The sequence below is a fragment of the Trachypithecus francoisi genome, unplaced genomic scaffold (assembly GCF_009764315.1).
Source record: "Trachypithecus francoisi isolate TF-2019V2 unplaced genomic scaffold, Tfra_2.0 Lachesis_group5, whole genome shotgun sequence".
Classification (NCBI taxonomy): Eukaryota; Metazoa; Chordata; class Mammalia; order Primates; family Cercopithecidae; genus Trachypithecus; species Trachypithecus francoisi.
Window position 1 is genome coordinate 128241368 of NW_022681470.1, and position 15744 is coordinate 128257111.

Genomic DNA, 15744 nt, shown 5'->3' on the forward strand with positions numbered 1-15744 from the left:
GTGAACTTGATCCTCCCATTATGATATTAACTGGTTATTTTGCTTGTTAGTTGATGCAGTTTCTTCCTAGCCTCGATGGTCTTTACATTTTGGCATGTTTTTGCAATGGCTGGTACCGGTTGTTCCTTTCCATGTTTAGGGCTTCTTTCAGGGTCTCTTGTAAGGCAGGCCTGGTGGTGACAAAATCTCTAAGCATTTGCTTATCTGTAAAGGATTTTATTTCTCCATCACTGATGAAACTTAGTTTGGCTGGATATGAAATTCTGGGTTTAAAATTCTTTTCTTTAAGAATGTTGAATATTGGCCCCCACTCTCTTCTGGCTTGTAGAGTTTCTGCCGAGAGATCTGCTGTTAGTCTGATGGGCTTCCCTTTGTGGGTAACCCGACCTTTCTCTCTGGCTGCCTTTAACATTTTTTCCTTCATTTCAACTTTGGTGAATCTGGCAATTATGTGTCTTGGAGTTGCTCTTCTCGAGGAGTATCTTTGTGGTGTTCTCTGTATTTCCTGAATTTGAATGTTGGCCTGCCCTACTAGGTTGGGGATGTTCTGGATGATATCCTGAAGAGTGTTTTCCAACTTGGTTCCATTTTCCCCCTCACTTTCAGGCACCCCAATCAGACGTAGATTTGGTCTTTTTACATAATCCCATACTTCTTGCAGGCTTTGTTCGTTTCTTTTTCTTCTTTTTTCTTTTGGTTTCTCTTCTCGCTTCATTTCATTCATTTGATCCTCAATCGCTGATACTCTTTCTTCCAGTTGATCAAGTCGGTTACTGAAGCTTGTGGATTTGTCACGTATTTCTCGTGTCATGGTTTTCCTCTCTGTCATTTCATTTATGACCTTCTCTGCATTAATTATTCTAGCTATCAATTCTTCCACTCTTTTTTCAAGATTTTTAGTTTCTTTGCGCTGGGTACGTAATTCCTCCTTTAGCTCTGAGAAGTTTGATGGACTGAAACCTTCTTCTCTCATCTCGTCAAAGTCATTCTCTGACCAGCTTTGATCCGTTACTAGCGATGAGCTGCGGTCCTTTGCAGGGGGAGATGCGCTCTTATTTTTTGAATTTCCAGCTTTTCTTCCCTGCTTCTTCCCCATCTTTGTGGTTTTATCTGCCTCTGGTCTTTGATGATGGTGACGTACTGATGGGGTTTTGGTATAGGTGTTCTTCCTGTTTGATAGTTTTCCTTCTAATAGTCAGGATCCTCAGCTGTAGGTCTGTTGGAGATTGCTTGAGGTCCACTCCAGACCCTGTTTGCCTGGGTATCAGCAGCAGAGGTTGCAGAAGATAGAATATTGCTGAACAGCGAGTGTACCTGTCTGATTCTTACTTTGGAAGCTTCCTCTCAGGGATGTACTCCACCCTGTGAGGTGTGGGTTGTCAGACTGCCCCTAGTGGGGGATGTCTCCCAGTTAGGCTACTCAGGGGTCAGGGACCCACTTGAGCAGGCAGTGTGTCTGTTCTCAGATCTCAACCTCCATGTTGGGAGATCCACTGCTCTCTTCAAAGCTGTCAGACAGAGTCGATCGGGTCTGCACAGGCCTCTGCTGCTTCCCCTGTTGTTTTTTTAGCTGTGCCCTGTCCCCAGAGGTGGAGTCTACAGAGACAGGCAGGTTTCCTTGAGCTGCTGTGAGCTCCACCCAGTTCGAGCTTCCCAGCGGCTTTGTTTACCTACTTAAGCCTCAGCAATGGCGGGCGCCCCTCCCCCAGCCTCGCTGCTGCCTTGCGGTTAGATTGCAGACTGCTGTGCTAGCAATGAGGGAGGCTCCGTGGCTGTGGGACCCTCCCAGCCAGGTGTGGGTATAATCTCCTGGTGTGCCCGTTTGCTTAAAGTGCAGTTATTAGGGTGGGAATTACACGATTTTCCAGGTGTTGTTTGTCTCAGTTCGCCTGGCTAGGAAAAGGGATTCCCTTCCCCCTTGCGCTTCCCAGGTGAGGCAATGCCTCGCCCTGCTTCAGCTCTTGCTGGTCGGGCTGCAGCAGCTGACCAGCACCGATTGTCCGGCACTCCCCAGTGAGATGACCCCAGTACCTCAGTTGAAAATGCAGAAATCACCGGTCTTCTGTGTCGCTCGCACCGGGAGTTGGAGACTGGAGCTGTTCCTATTCGGCCATCTTGCTCCACCCCCCTCCTATTCTTAATTTTTGTGGATTTTTATACTAAAGTTCTTGTTAACTTTATCCTCCTTTAGAGAAAAGGCATTGCTTTTTCACCCTGACTGGAATGTAGTGGCACAATCAAAATTCACTGCAGCCTTGAACTCCAGATTCAAGCGATCCTCCCACCTCAGCCTCCTAAGCAGCCGATGTGACAGGCACATACCACGATGCCTGGGTAAACTTTTATTATTTTTGTAGAGGTGGGGGGGTCACACTGTGTTGCACAGGCTGGTCTCAAACTCCTGGCGTCAAGTGATCCTCCTGCCTTAGCGTCTGATAGTGCTGGGATTACAGGCTTGGGCCACTGCACCTGCCTAGACGTGTGTTATTTCATTTCCAAAAATTAAGGTTTTCCCAGATACCTCCTTCTGCTATATGTTTATAATTTAACTCAACATTGCGTTCAGACAACATACTTGGTATGTCTTAGATCCTTTTGAATTTACTCAGACTTGTTTTATGTCCTAGAACATGGTCTATACTGGTAAATGTTTCCTACATAGTTTAAAAATATATCTTCTGCTGTTGTTGGATGAAGTGTTCTAGCAATGTCAGGTTCAATTGTTTTACGTTGTTGTTCCTGTCTTCTATATCGTATTATTTTTCAGGATACTTTTTCTATAAGTTATTGAGAAAGGTGTATTGAAATACCTAAGTTTAATTCTGGATTTGTCTATTTTTCCTTGCAGTTCTATTAGCTTTTATATCACACATTTTGAAGATCTGTTATTAGTTACATATACACTTAGGATTGGTGTCTTCTGGATCACTTGACCTCTTTGCCCTTATGAAATTACCCTCTTTACCTCTGGTGGTATTTGTCCTGGAAAGAACTTTGATGTTAATATAGTCACTCCACCTTTATTTTATTTTATTTTTTTGGTTTGTTTGTTTTGTTTTGTTTTTGTTTTTGAGACAGAGTCTTGCTCTGTTACCCATGCTGGAGTGCAGTGGCGTGATCTCAGCTTACTGCAACCTCCACTTCCTGAGTTCAGTTGATTCTCCTGCCTCAACCTCCCAAGCAGCTGGGATTACAGGCATGCACCACCACACACAGCTAAGTTTTTGTATTTTTAGTAGAGACAGGGTTTCACCATGTTGGCCAGGCTGGTCTTGAACTCTTGACATCAAGTGATCTGCCCGCCTTGACCCCTCCTAAGGTGTTGGGACAACAGGTGTGAGCCACCATGCTCAGCCCCACCTTTATTTTGATCAGTGTTAGCATATCATATTTTTCAATCCTTTTAATCTATTTCTGTCTTGCACTTCTTGTAGGTAGTATTGTTTCTTGTAGGTGGCAGGGAGCTGAGTCTCAGTTTTTGATACAACCTGATGATCTCTTTTAATGAAGATGGTTATGCCATTTACATTTAATATGATTACTGATTTGGTTGTCTTTATTCTACCATTTGCTATTTGTTTCCTATTTGTCCCAGTTATTCCTTTCTCCCTTTTCACTCTTTTTCTGTCTTCTTTTGGAAAAATTATTTTTTGTGATTCCATTTTATTTTCTTTTTGGGTTTATTCACTATAACTTTTTGTTGTGTTATTTTAGAAGTTACTTTAGGGCTTTTTAATATAGAACATTAACTTATCACAGTCTACTTTCAGGTGATATTTCACTCTTATACCTGAGATAAGATATAAGAGCCTTAAAACAGTATGCTTCTGGCCAGGCATGGTGACTCACGCCTGTAATCCCAGCACTTTGGGGGGCCAAGGCGGGTGGATCACGAGGTCAGGAGATTGAGACCATCCTGGCCAACATGGTGAAACCCCATCTCTACTAAAAATACCAAAATTAGCTGGGCATGGTGGCGTCCATGGTCCCAGCTACTCGGGAGTATGAGGGAAGAGAATCACTTGAACCCAGGAGGTGGAGATTGCAGTGAGCCGAGATTGCGCCGCTAATCCAGCCTGGTGACAGAGCGAGACTCCATCTCAAAACAGAACAAAAAACAAAAACAGTGTACTTCCATTTCCCTCCTCACAATCCCTATGCTACTATTGGAATAGATTTACTTTACATAGATTATAAACCCCACAACACACTACAGTTTCTAGTATAGTATTCAAGAGGTTTGAAAACTTTTTTTAAGAATTTTTGTTTCCCCTTGTCCCCCTCCCCTCTACCTTTTGTTTTGTAGGGACTTCAATTAGAAGTATATTAGGTCACTTGAAGATTTCCTGCAGCTGGTTGATGGTCTGCTCACTTGTTTTTCTACAATTTTTTGTTTCATTTTGATAGTTTCTAGTTTTGTATTCATGTTCATTAATCTTTCCTCTACAATATATAATCTCCGGTTCATCTCATCCAATTTATTTTTCATCAAATATTGTTGTTTTAATCTCCCAAAGTTGTTTGTGTTTCTTACGTTTTCCATGTCTCTACTCAACATGTTCAGTGTTTCTTCTAGCTTCTTGAACGTATAGAATACAGTTGTAATAATTTAGTGGCCTTGACTACTAATTTGATCATCTATGTCTTTTCTGGTTGGTTTAGATTGCTTTTTATCATTATTGGGTCATATTTTCCTGTTTCTTTCCATTCCTGGTCATTTTTTAAAAGAGATGTGGTCTTGCTATGTTGCCCAGGCTGGAGTGCAGTGCCTCCTCATTGTGTGATCATAGCACACTAGAGCTTTGAACTCCTGGGCTCAAGTGATCCTCCTGCTCAGCTTTCTGAATAGCTGGGACTACAGCTGCACCACCATTCCTGGCCCTGGTAACTTTTGATTAAACACGTTCTGAATTTTACATTATTAAATAGTTTACTCCTATAAATATTCTTGAGCTTTTGTTCTTGGGCATGATTATTTGAAAACAGTTTTATCCTTTCAGATTTTGCTTTAAATGACTCTTAACTAGTACCCAAGAGGCATTTAGACTAGGCTTTATTTCCCCTTTATTGAGGCAACATTCTTGAGAATTCTACCTGATGCCCTGAAAATGATGAGATTTTTCTCACTCCTAGTCATGGAAACAAAAACTGTTGTCAGAGCTTTCTGAGCTCTGAGGATTGTTCCAATTATTCAAGTGGTTCTTTCCCTTGTCTTGCATAGTTTCCTCACATATAGTCACTGATGATTTCTCATCTGAAAATTTGAGGGAGATCCTTTAATTTCCAGAGTTCTCTGTGTAGCTCTCTCCTCTGTAGTACTGTGCCCTGTGAATTCTAGCCTTCTTAGCCTCCCCAGATTCCTATCTCTGCCTCTTCAACTCAAGGTCACGGCCTAGAAACTTACTCCAGGTAATAAGCTGGGAGAAATAAAGGGCTCACCCCTCTCTCAGAAACCACTGTCTTTTGTTGCTTCATGTCCAATATTTTAAAACTGTTGATTTGTAGCTTTTGTCAGGCCTTTTAATTTAGGCAGTCTGTATGCACTGATGACCCTTATATTTAATAGCAATCTGCTTTTTGTTGTTGTTGTTGAGACTGGGTCTTTTTCTGTTGCCCAGTTTGAAGTGCAGTAGCGTGATCATGGTTCAGTGCAGTCTTGAACTCTCAGGCTCAAGAGATCCTCCTACCTCAGCCTCCTGAGTAGCTTGGACCACAGGCACACATCACCATGTGCAGTTAATTTCTTAATTTTTTGTAGAGATGGGGTCTCGCTATGTTGTTCTTGCCTGTCTTGAACTGCTGGGCTCAAGCATTCCTCCTGCCTTAGCCTCCTAAAGTGTTGGGATTACAGGTGTGAGCCATCATTCCTGGCCTACAATATGTATTTTATATATATGGTCTCGCTCTGTTGTCCAGGCTGGAGTGCAGTGGTGTGATCTCTGCTCACTGCAACCTCTGCCTCCTGGGCTCAAGCATCAAGCAATCCTCCCACCTCAGCCTCCTGAATAGCTAGGACTATAGGCACACACCACCATGCCTGGTTGATTTTTTTGTTTGTTTTGCTAGAGACAGGGTTTCACCATGTTGCCCAGGTTGGTCTCAAACTTCTGGGCTCAAGCAGTCCTCCCACCTTGGCTTCCCAAATTGCTGGAATTACAGGCATGAGCCACCACGCCTGGCTCTATAGTATTCTTTAAATGTCAGTTAAGTCAAATCAGTTTGATATTATTCATAACTTCTCTATCCCTGCTGATTTTTTTGGTCTCTTATTCTTTTAATTACTGAAAACTGGAGGTTAAACTATCCCACTATGTGGATCTATTTGTTCCTTTAGTTCGGTTAGATTTCACTTCATGTGTCTAAAGTCTGTTATTTGTTGTATACACATTTAGGAGTATGTCTTCCTATTAAATGGATCCTTTTACCATTACGAAACATCCTTTTTTAATCTCTGGCAAAACTCATTTTTTGACATCTACTTTGTCAGATATTAATATAGCCCTGAAGCGTTTTTTATGCTTGTTTCCCTGGTACCTTTGTCCATACTTTAAACTTTCATTCTATTGTTGATATGGTTTGCTTTGTGTCCCACCCAAATCTCATATTGAATTGTGATCCCAAGTGTTGGAGGTGGAGCCTGGTGGAAGGTGATTTGATCATGGGGCTTGTAGCCCCTTTGTTTTGGGCCCATTTTTCCCTTTTGGAATGGGAGCATTTACCCAATGTCTGTACTCCCATTGTATCTTTGAAGTAACTAACTTGTTTTTTATTTTATAGGATCATAGGTGGAAGGAACTTGTCTTGTCTCAGATGAGACTTTGGACTATGGATTTTTGAGTTAATGCTGAAATGAGTTAAGACTTAGGGGACTGTTGAGAATGGATGATTGAAGTTTTGTGTGAGAAGGACATGAGATGTTGGAAGGGACATGGTTGGAATGATATGGTTTGGCTTTGTGTCCCCACCCAAATCTCATGTTGAATTTTGAACCTGAGTATTGGAGGTGGGGCTTGGTGGGAGGTAATTGGATCATGGAAGTGGTTTTTAATGGTTTAGTACCATCCCCCTAGTGCTGCCTCATGATAGAGTTCTCACAAGATCTGGTTGTTTGGGAGTGTGTAGCGCTTCCCCCTTTGCTCTCTCTTCCTTCTGCTCCTGCCATGTAAGACATGCTGACTTCCCATTCACCTTCCACCACGATTTTAAGTTTCCCAAGGCTTCCTGAGCCATGCCTCCTGTATAGCCTGTGGAACTGTGAGTCAATTAAACCTCTTTTCTTTATAAATTACCCAGTCTCACGTAGTTCTTTATAGAAGTGTGAGAACAGTCTAATACAGTTGTCCTTTTAAAAGTATGTCTCAGTCTTTCTCATGGCAAATCTGCCTTATTTTGGATCACTGTTCCCCTACATAAGGATTTTTTTCTCTCTGTTTTTAAGATATTTTTGTGTTTGGTTTACAGAATTTTCACTATTATATGACTAAGCAGGATTTTTTTTTCTTTTTGAATCCTGCTTAGGGCTTGTTGAGCTTAGAAAATCTACAGGTTGTCATCTTTTCACCACATTTGTGATATTTTCAGTCATAACTATAAGAACCTTTTTTCCTGCCTCATTTTCCCTTTCTTTTCCTCTTAATACTGTCTTACAGGTCTTAGATGCTCTTTTTATATTTATTCAATCATATTCTCTTTGTTCTTCAGAGTGGAAATTTACTATTTATTTGCTTTCAAGTCAGCTGACTTTTCTGTCATCACCAATCTGCTGTTAAGCCAATATTGGGAGTTTTAAATGTTCAGATAATATTATTTTTGGTTCTAGAATTCCCATTTGGTTATTTTACCTCTAAACATCCATTCTCAGTTTTCTTTTCTGCGTGCCTCTAACATATTGGGACTCCCTGGGTTTCTACCTTGTCCCATTAATTGATTTCTATTTGTCTAAGATTCCTCCCCATCTATTCCCTCATTATGGCCATCTCTTCCTTTAAATCCTCAAAAATATGAAAAATAAGGGTGGGTCTTTTCCATGCTATTCCTGTGATCGTAAATAAGTCTCATGAGATCTGAGGTTTTATAAAGAGGCGTTCCCCCACATATGCTCTCTCTTACCTGCTGCCATGCAAAACTTGACTTTGCTCCTCCTTTGCCTTCTGCTATGATTGATTGTGAGGCCTCCCCAGCCATGTGGAACTGTGAGTCTATTACACTTCTTTTCTGGCCAGGTGCAGTGGCTCAAGCCTGTAATCCTGACACTTTTGGGAGGCCGAGGTGGGTGATCACCTGAGGTCTCAGGAGTTCAAGACCAGCCAGGCCAACATGGTGAAACCCCGTCCCTACTAAAAAATACAAAACATTAGCTAGGCATGGTGGTGGGCACTTGTAATCCCAGCTAGTCAGGAGGCTGAGGCAGGAGAATCGCTTGAACCCAGGAGGCAGAGGTTGCAGTGAGCCAAGATGACGCCACTGTACTCCAGCCTAGGTGACAAAAGCAAAACTCCAACTCAAAACAAAAACAAAAACAAAACCTCTTTTCCTTTATAAATTACCCAGTTCTGGGGTAGGTTTTTTTTGTTTTTTTTGAGATGGAGTCTCGCTCTGTCACCCAGGCTGGGGTGCAGTGGCATGATCTCGGCTCACTGCAAGCTCCGACTCCCGGGTTCATGCCATTCTCCTGCCTCAGCCTCCCAAGTAGCTGGGACTACAGGCGCCCGCCACCATGCCCAGCTAATTTTTTTTTTTTTTTTTTTTTTTGTATTTTTAGTAGAGAGGGTGTTTCACCGGTTAGCCAGGATGGTCTTGATCTCCTGACCTTGTGATCTGCCCACCTCAGCCTCCCAAAGTGCAGGGATTACAGGCGTGAGCCACTGCACTTGGCCAGTCTGGGGTATGTCTTTATTGGCAGCATGAGAACAGACTAATACAAGTGCCTAGAATAGTCACTGATAAACAGTAAACTGACTCAATGAAAATCAGCCATTATTAGTATAATTATAAACCTCTGGCAGAATGAGTTACAAATTTATGCTAATTTTAAAAATTAAGTATTACCAAAAAAATTAGCAAATAATAGTCTGATTAAGAACTGACATTCCTCGCCTCTCTTCCTTTCTCCGCCATCATGGTGTGTGCTTGACTCTGCTTCTCGCCATGTCTTCTCACGAGACTTTTGGGATTAAGCGATTGGTGGCCAAGAAACAAAAGCAAAATTGTGCTGTTCCCCAGTGGATTCGGATGAAAACTGGTAATAAAATCAGGATTTTATTAATAAAATAAAACCAAAAGGAGACAATGGAGAAGAACCAAGCTGGGCCTATAAGGAATTGCACATGAGATGGCAAACATATTTATGCTGTCTGAAAGTCACAATCATGTTACCATATCAGGGTAAAAATGTCACCACTATCCGGAGAGTTTGACATGTTTTGTTGGGAATATATTTTTTCTCTCTGCATCTGTTATGAACGCGTTGGTTGGCTAGGTTCAGTAGTAAATATGTGAGGCCTTTCATTTCAAAAACAAAAAAAAGTACATTCCTCAATGTACTTATGCATTTTAACAATGATTTTTATATAAAAAGCAAAGGAAAGCAGCAAGTTTAAGCCAAAAAACAATAAATAAAATAATAAATTTTCTTTAAAAATATAATTAAGTTTTAGTAGGGCTTTCTTTTAAAATATTGAAATATAAAATTTATTCAAAAGCAAAATAACAGCTTCTATGAAGTATGAGCTACATATAATAAGTAAACACAGCACAGTACCAAAAATTCCATTTTTTTCCAACATATCAGTATCTTCTTTTAATTATACATCTTCTCCCTGGAATAATGCAAAATAATAGATTAATATTTGAAATATTCCTAAGCTGATTGAGCATTAAAAGTTTACTATAATAACAGGAGTATAATTTAAAGCAAGAGAAATATTTAGTCTACTGAAAAATATGAATCACAAAAAGTCAATAATGAACCACATGAATATAGAATGCAGGCTGGGCGTAGTGGCTCATGCCTGTAATACCAGCACTTTGGGAGGCCGAGGCGAGTGGATCACCTGAGGTCAGGAGCGAGACCAGCCTGGCCAATGTTGTGAAACCTTATCTCTACTAAAAAATACAAAAATTAGCTGGGTGTGGTGGCGAGTGTCTCTAATCCCAGCTAGTCAGAAGGCTGAGGCAGGAGAATCACTTGAACCTTGGAGTGGAAGGTTGCAGTGAGCCGGGATCGCACCACTGCACTCCAGCCTGGGAGACAAGAGCATAACTCCGTCTCAAAAAAGTAAATAAATAAATACATAAAATAAAAAATAAAAGCAAACAATTCTGGCTGAATGAGGTGGGTGTGAATATGAGGTTAAACTAATTTTAAAACTCAAAAAAAGGAATGTAAAAATAACATATTTAGGCATCACTGTCACATTATTGTTTGAGAGCACAATAAACAAGGATGAATAGCTACATGAAAAAAGTCAATTAAAAAGGAAGATTAAAAGAAGAAAAAAGAGCAGAAAAAGAAAAAGACAAAAGAGAATTGTTTGCATATAAAAGCAGTTGAACATAAAGTAGAAAAATGGAGGAAAAAGGTCCAGGGGATTTAAAAAAATATGGGCCAAATTTTCTTGTGATACCTTCATCTTTACTGAGGGTGTGAATTTGAAAATATTATCATGTCTCTAAGTATTACCTGTACTCCTGGTTTAATATTTTTTATCTTTGTTTTCCCTATAGCTAATTTCCTAATTTCTTATTTTTCATCTTACTGCACGATATATGTACCATATCTTGAAAACTACAAATAAGCAAAATAGAATAACTTCTTATAAATTCCTAATAAATGGTGAATTAGCTAATTAATCAGTATTCACAACACTTCCACTGCTCTAATCCAAAACAGGATTAGAATAAGAGTTAATGTGAAGTCTCTGAACTTGCTGATATTGTGTTCTAAATTGTGTACAGGTATAATATTTTGAGTTCTGAAGCTTTTGTTAGTCTGAAAGCAGAACACTGCTGTATTAAGAGGCTTTACTCTCAATGGAAGTGCCAACGTACTTAACCATTAGGAAAATAGTATTTGGGCTGCAACACAAGAAAGAGAGCTAACAATTAAACACTTCTCGTGTATCGATTTCCACATTCTTTCCATTGTACCAGCGGACTTTAAGACTGCACTTTCTCAGGCATAGCTGGATTTAGGCCAGCTGATACCCTCTGCACAGCCCAACAATGATGCCTCCTGGCCCCTACCACTGCTTTAAAAAAATGCTTAAGAGTCCTTTAGACAAATCAGTTGATGAGTCAAATGCCATCCAGACCAAGCTAGCTGGTTTTGAAACTCACACCATGTGTAAAGAAACAAATGTAATACCTGATGACACTTTCAAATGAAACTTTTAAACTTTTGTCACTCACCATACCACAGAAAATGATTTTTCAACAGTGCAGATTAAATTTGAATGTGGCAGATAAAGACAGTTACTAAAAATTCTACTAAAGTCAAGTGTGGCAGTGAACGAATTAAGAGGATTATAGCTAGGGCAAATAACTGTGGCATTTCCCTTAGTCCCCTATGCTCCTGCTTATTTTCCTTAATGATTAATCCAGGGCTGCTCTGGAGCTTTTGCATGAACAGCCATAAGTAGATTTAAGTAACTGGGTAAAGGTCAGACATATCCTACCCCCAATCAGATAAACTACCTTTGTATCTATTTGACATACTGGATTTCTTTATAACATTTTATTTAAATAATAATTTATTTGGTTTAAGAGTTTTAAAGTTCTGCTTTTAAATAGGAGACCAATGCAATGTCATACTTAAGTGGTGGGTGAAATAAGCTGAGGACCTGAACTAGGCTACAGATCATGGCTCTACATCCCAATTTAAAATATCTCTTTCAGGCCAGGCACAGTGGCTCATGCTTGTCATCTCAGCACTTTGGGAGGCCAAGGTGGGTAGATCACTTGGGGCCAGGAGTTCGAGACCAGCCTGGCCAACATGGTGAAACCCCATCTCTACTAAAAAATACAAAAATTAGCTGGGCATAGTGACACAGGCCTGTAATCCCAGCTACTTAGGTGGCTGAGGTATGAGAATTGCTTGAACCCGGGAAGCAGAGGTTGCAGTGAGCTGAGATCGTGCCACTACACTCCAGCCTAGGTGACAGTGCAAGACTCTGTCTCAAAAAATAAAAATACATCTCTTTCATTAAATTTTACAGAGTAGTATATATTTATCAATGCAACATACATGTAAATGACTATGAGGTGGTCACTGAGGCTCATGCGCTATAAGAGTTCCATGTGAGCTTAAACTTACGAGTACTGACTGTGGTCAATGCATTTAAAACTTTACGTAGAGTATCACTGACAATCAAGAAAACTATGTTTGTACAGAATATAACTTTGATAGGATTGTAAGAATCCAATCTTTTAAGTTTAACAATAGGCTACAACGTTTGTTTTGTTTAGAGATGGGTTCTTGCTCCGTTGCCTAGGCTACAGTGCATGATAATAGCTCACTGCAGCCTCAAACCAGGCTCAAGTGATCCTTCCACCTCAGCTTCCAAGTAGCTAGGACTACAGATGTGCGCCACCATGCCCAGCTAATTGTTCATTTTATTTTTCTGTAGAGATAAGGTTTGCTAAGTTGCCCAGGCTGGCCTTGAAATCCTAGTCTCAAGTAATCCCCCTGTTTGGCTTCCAAAAGTGTTGGGAGTAAAGGTGTGAGGCACCTTGCCCGGCTAGTATTTTGAATATTTTAATTTTAATTTGATCTTCAATGATAATTGACTAGGTGAAATGACTTGAAAAATTCAAATATATATTGCAAAAACCTACAGAGTAAGAAATCATTCTATCAGTTATGTAGTAACTTTTAACTCCTACTCTTTATTTTTTAATTTAGAGATAGAGTCTTGCTCTGGTGCCCAGGCTGGAGTGCAGTGGCGCAATCTCGGCTCACTGCAACCTCTGCCTCCTGGGTTTAAGCAATTATCTGCCTCAGCCTCCTGAGCAGCTGGGATTACAGGTGCACACCACCACACCCAGCTAATTTTTGTGTTTTCAGTAGAGATGGGGTTTCACCCTCTTAGCCAGGCTGATCTTGAACTCCTGACCTCATGATCTACCTGCCTCAGCCTCCCAAAGTGCTGGGATTACAGGTGTAAGCCACCGTGCCCAGCTAACTCCTACTCTTAATCCTTAACTGGCTAAGCAACTGCAAGACCAAACTATGTAATTAGACAGTACTGAAGAAAATGCCAACACAATTATGTAAGTATTATATATAGTGGTTAAGAGCAGGGACTCAAGTTTCCTCATATAATAAGGGTAATAATAGCATCCGCTACAGTAGAACTATTAGGTACTATCATTTGGTACTATTCAGATAATAGTACCTATCAGGGGGTTGTTGTAAGGATTAAATGAGTTAACTTATGTAAAGGATTTGCTTGACATACAGTAAAGGCTATGTATTGTTATGATTACAATCTGTCACTGTACTTATCAAATTTATCCTGCATAAATTAGGTGCTATTTTTACCAAAAAGAGAGTCTTGCATATCTATGACTGCAAGGGTCACTGGAGTAGAGCAGAGGTTCTTAAAGGGTGCAGTACCATCCTCTACAGAACATTCTAGAAATCTGTGATGGTACTTTTTGGTTGTCACTATGATAGGGGAGAAAGGAACATGCTGCTGCAGATATACAATGGGCAGGGACAAATGATGCCAGATGTCCTGTATCTTGCACGGTTGTTCCACATGACAGAACTATCTGGCTGGCAATTCTACTAGACTTTGCTAGTCTGTTTATGCTTTCCTACTCTCCAAAGTAAGTAACCATTTCATATACCTTCCCTGTTCTTAAATTTCCAATATCTTACTATGCCTTAGCTAAAAACACTGCTTCTTATTTCACTAAGAAAATAAAAGCAATCAGTAAAGAAATTTCTCTCCCACTACCAAACCTTCCATTCCATGTGTTTCTGTGCTCCCATATTCTGCCTTCCTTCCCACTACAGTGGATGAACTGCCCCTTCTTTTATCTAAGACCAACTCCTCTACTGCTCTCCTGTATCCCATTTGTTAAGCCTACCTTAAGGATTTTACTCCTTCTACTCTCTGTCTTGAATTGCTGTTTCCCTGTCTACTGGATCATTCCTATCACTATCCAACAGTTGTTTTCTCTCTTATGTTAAAAAGCAAAACAAAAACTCTCCCTTGACATCACATCTCCCTCATTTCTCTGCTTTACTCTTTATCCAAAGAGTTGTCTATTCTTGGTGTTTCTATTTCCTCTTTCCATTCTATGCTAAACCCACTCTACATCAGGCTTTCATTCCCATTGTTACTCTAAAGCCAGTCTTATGAAGGTCATAAAAGCCTCAACATTACCAAATATGATAGTCAATTATCAATCTTCACTTTACTTAGCAACACTGGACACAATTGATCTCACCCTCCTTGAAATACATTGTGAAACATTATACTCTCCTAATTTCTCTTCTATTTCACTGATTACTTCTCAGTTACCTTTTCTGAATCTTTAACTTCTTGCATGCTTAAAGTAATATGCTAAAAGTGAAATTTTGGCCAGGACAACCTGATGAAACCTAGCATTTAAAACTACAGTTATGTTTACTGTATATAATTTATTTATATACCCCCTATTATAATTTGATTCATTCATAAATATTTATTCAGCATCTACTATATACCAGGCACTGGAAATATAGAAATAAGCGAAATGACCATACCCTGTCCACACAGAGCTTACATTTTCAGTGGGGGAGACAATCAATAAACAAGTAGATAGACATATATTTAAATGCCAGGCAAAAATAAGTATTATGAAGAAAACCTCATTCAACAACTTTTCTTTGTCTTGGATCTATTACAAAAAAAATTTTTTTTAACTGTTCAGGCCACCAAAGCTATCTCGATGTGTTTGAAAATGTTAGGCATTTTTTAAAAAGCTGACATTATCTAAAGGAGATTCTTTATTTCCATATGCAAACTACAGATTGAATCCTATATTGTGGAACATAAGGAATACGAGGAGCAGAAAAGTGAGAAAGTAGTTAGTTCAGAATAAGAAGAGGACCAGAAAAATATTAAATCATAAAAGTCAAGAGAAGAGAAAATATCAAAAGGGGGAATGGACAGTTAAATCTACAAAAGCTGAAGAAAAAGAGGATACTAAATTTGTGTATTATACCATGAGGTTTTTTTTGTGACTTTCAAGAAAACAGTAAATTTAATATTCAAGAGACAAATACAGTAAGTTACACAGTGGGAAGGGTAGTAAGGAGGTAGCAACAATGGAGAAATAGAATGAATAAATTTTTTTTTTTTTTTGAGATGGGGTCTTGCCATGTTGCCCATACTGGTCTCAAACTCCTGGGCTCACATAATCCTCCTGCCTCAGCCTCCGGGGTAGCTGGGATTGCAGGCATGTGCCACTGCACCCAGCTTAGAGTGGGTATGACTTTAAGATGTCTGGAAATGAAAGGAAGAGGTAAATAAAGAAGCTTGAAGATACATATTAAATCAGGAAGCAGAGAAGCAAAACAGGCAAGCATATTAAAGGCTTGAAAGTACATGTTCAAGAGGTTCTCTCTAAAAAAGAAGAAGGATGTATCTTTCTTTTAAAGAGAAAAGGGATAAAAGAAGGAAAGATGAACATAAATACTTTAGGGTGAAAAATTATAAGGATGAGGGCATTTGGCCTTATTCATACTTTTAA

The 15744-nt window shown here is 39.8% G+C and overlaps 1 protein-coding gene and 1 pseudogene across 3 annotated transcripts in view; one reads left to right on the top strand and one right to left on the bottom strand.

Moving 5' to 3' along the window:
- The first annotated feature begins 9103 nt into the window (after positions 1-9103).
- LOC117074809 lies at positions 9104-9323 on the top strand (annotated as a pseudogene).
- CCDC18 (coiled-coil domain containing 18) overlaps positions 9243-15744 on the bottom strand; it is a 109523-nt gene continuing 103021 nt past the window's right edge. For 2 of the 3 annotated variants that reach the window (XM_033196650.1, XM_033196652.1), the window contains one exon: positions 9243-9818. In XM_033196650.1, coding sequence (XP_033052541.1) covers positions 9804-9818 — 15 coding nt within the window. In that variant the 3' untranslated portion in view covers positions 9243-9803. Of the gene's footprint in view, positions 9819-13129; positions 15498-15744 lie in introns of those variants that run through there. The other variant, XM_033196653.1, reaches the window with a different exon arrangement.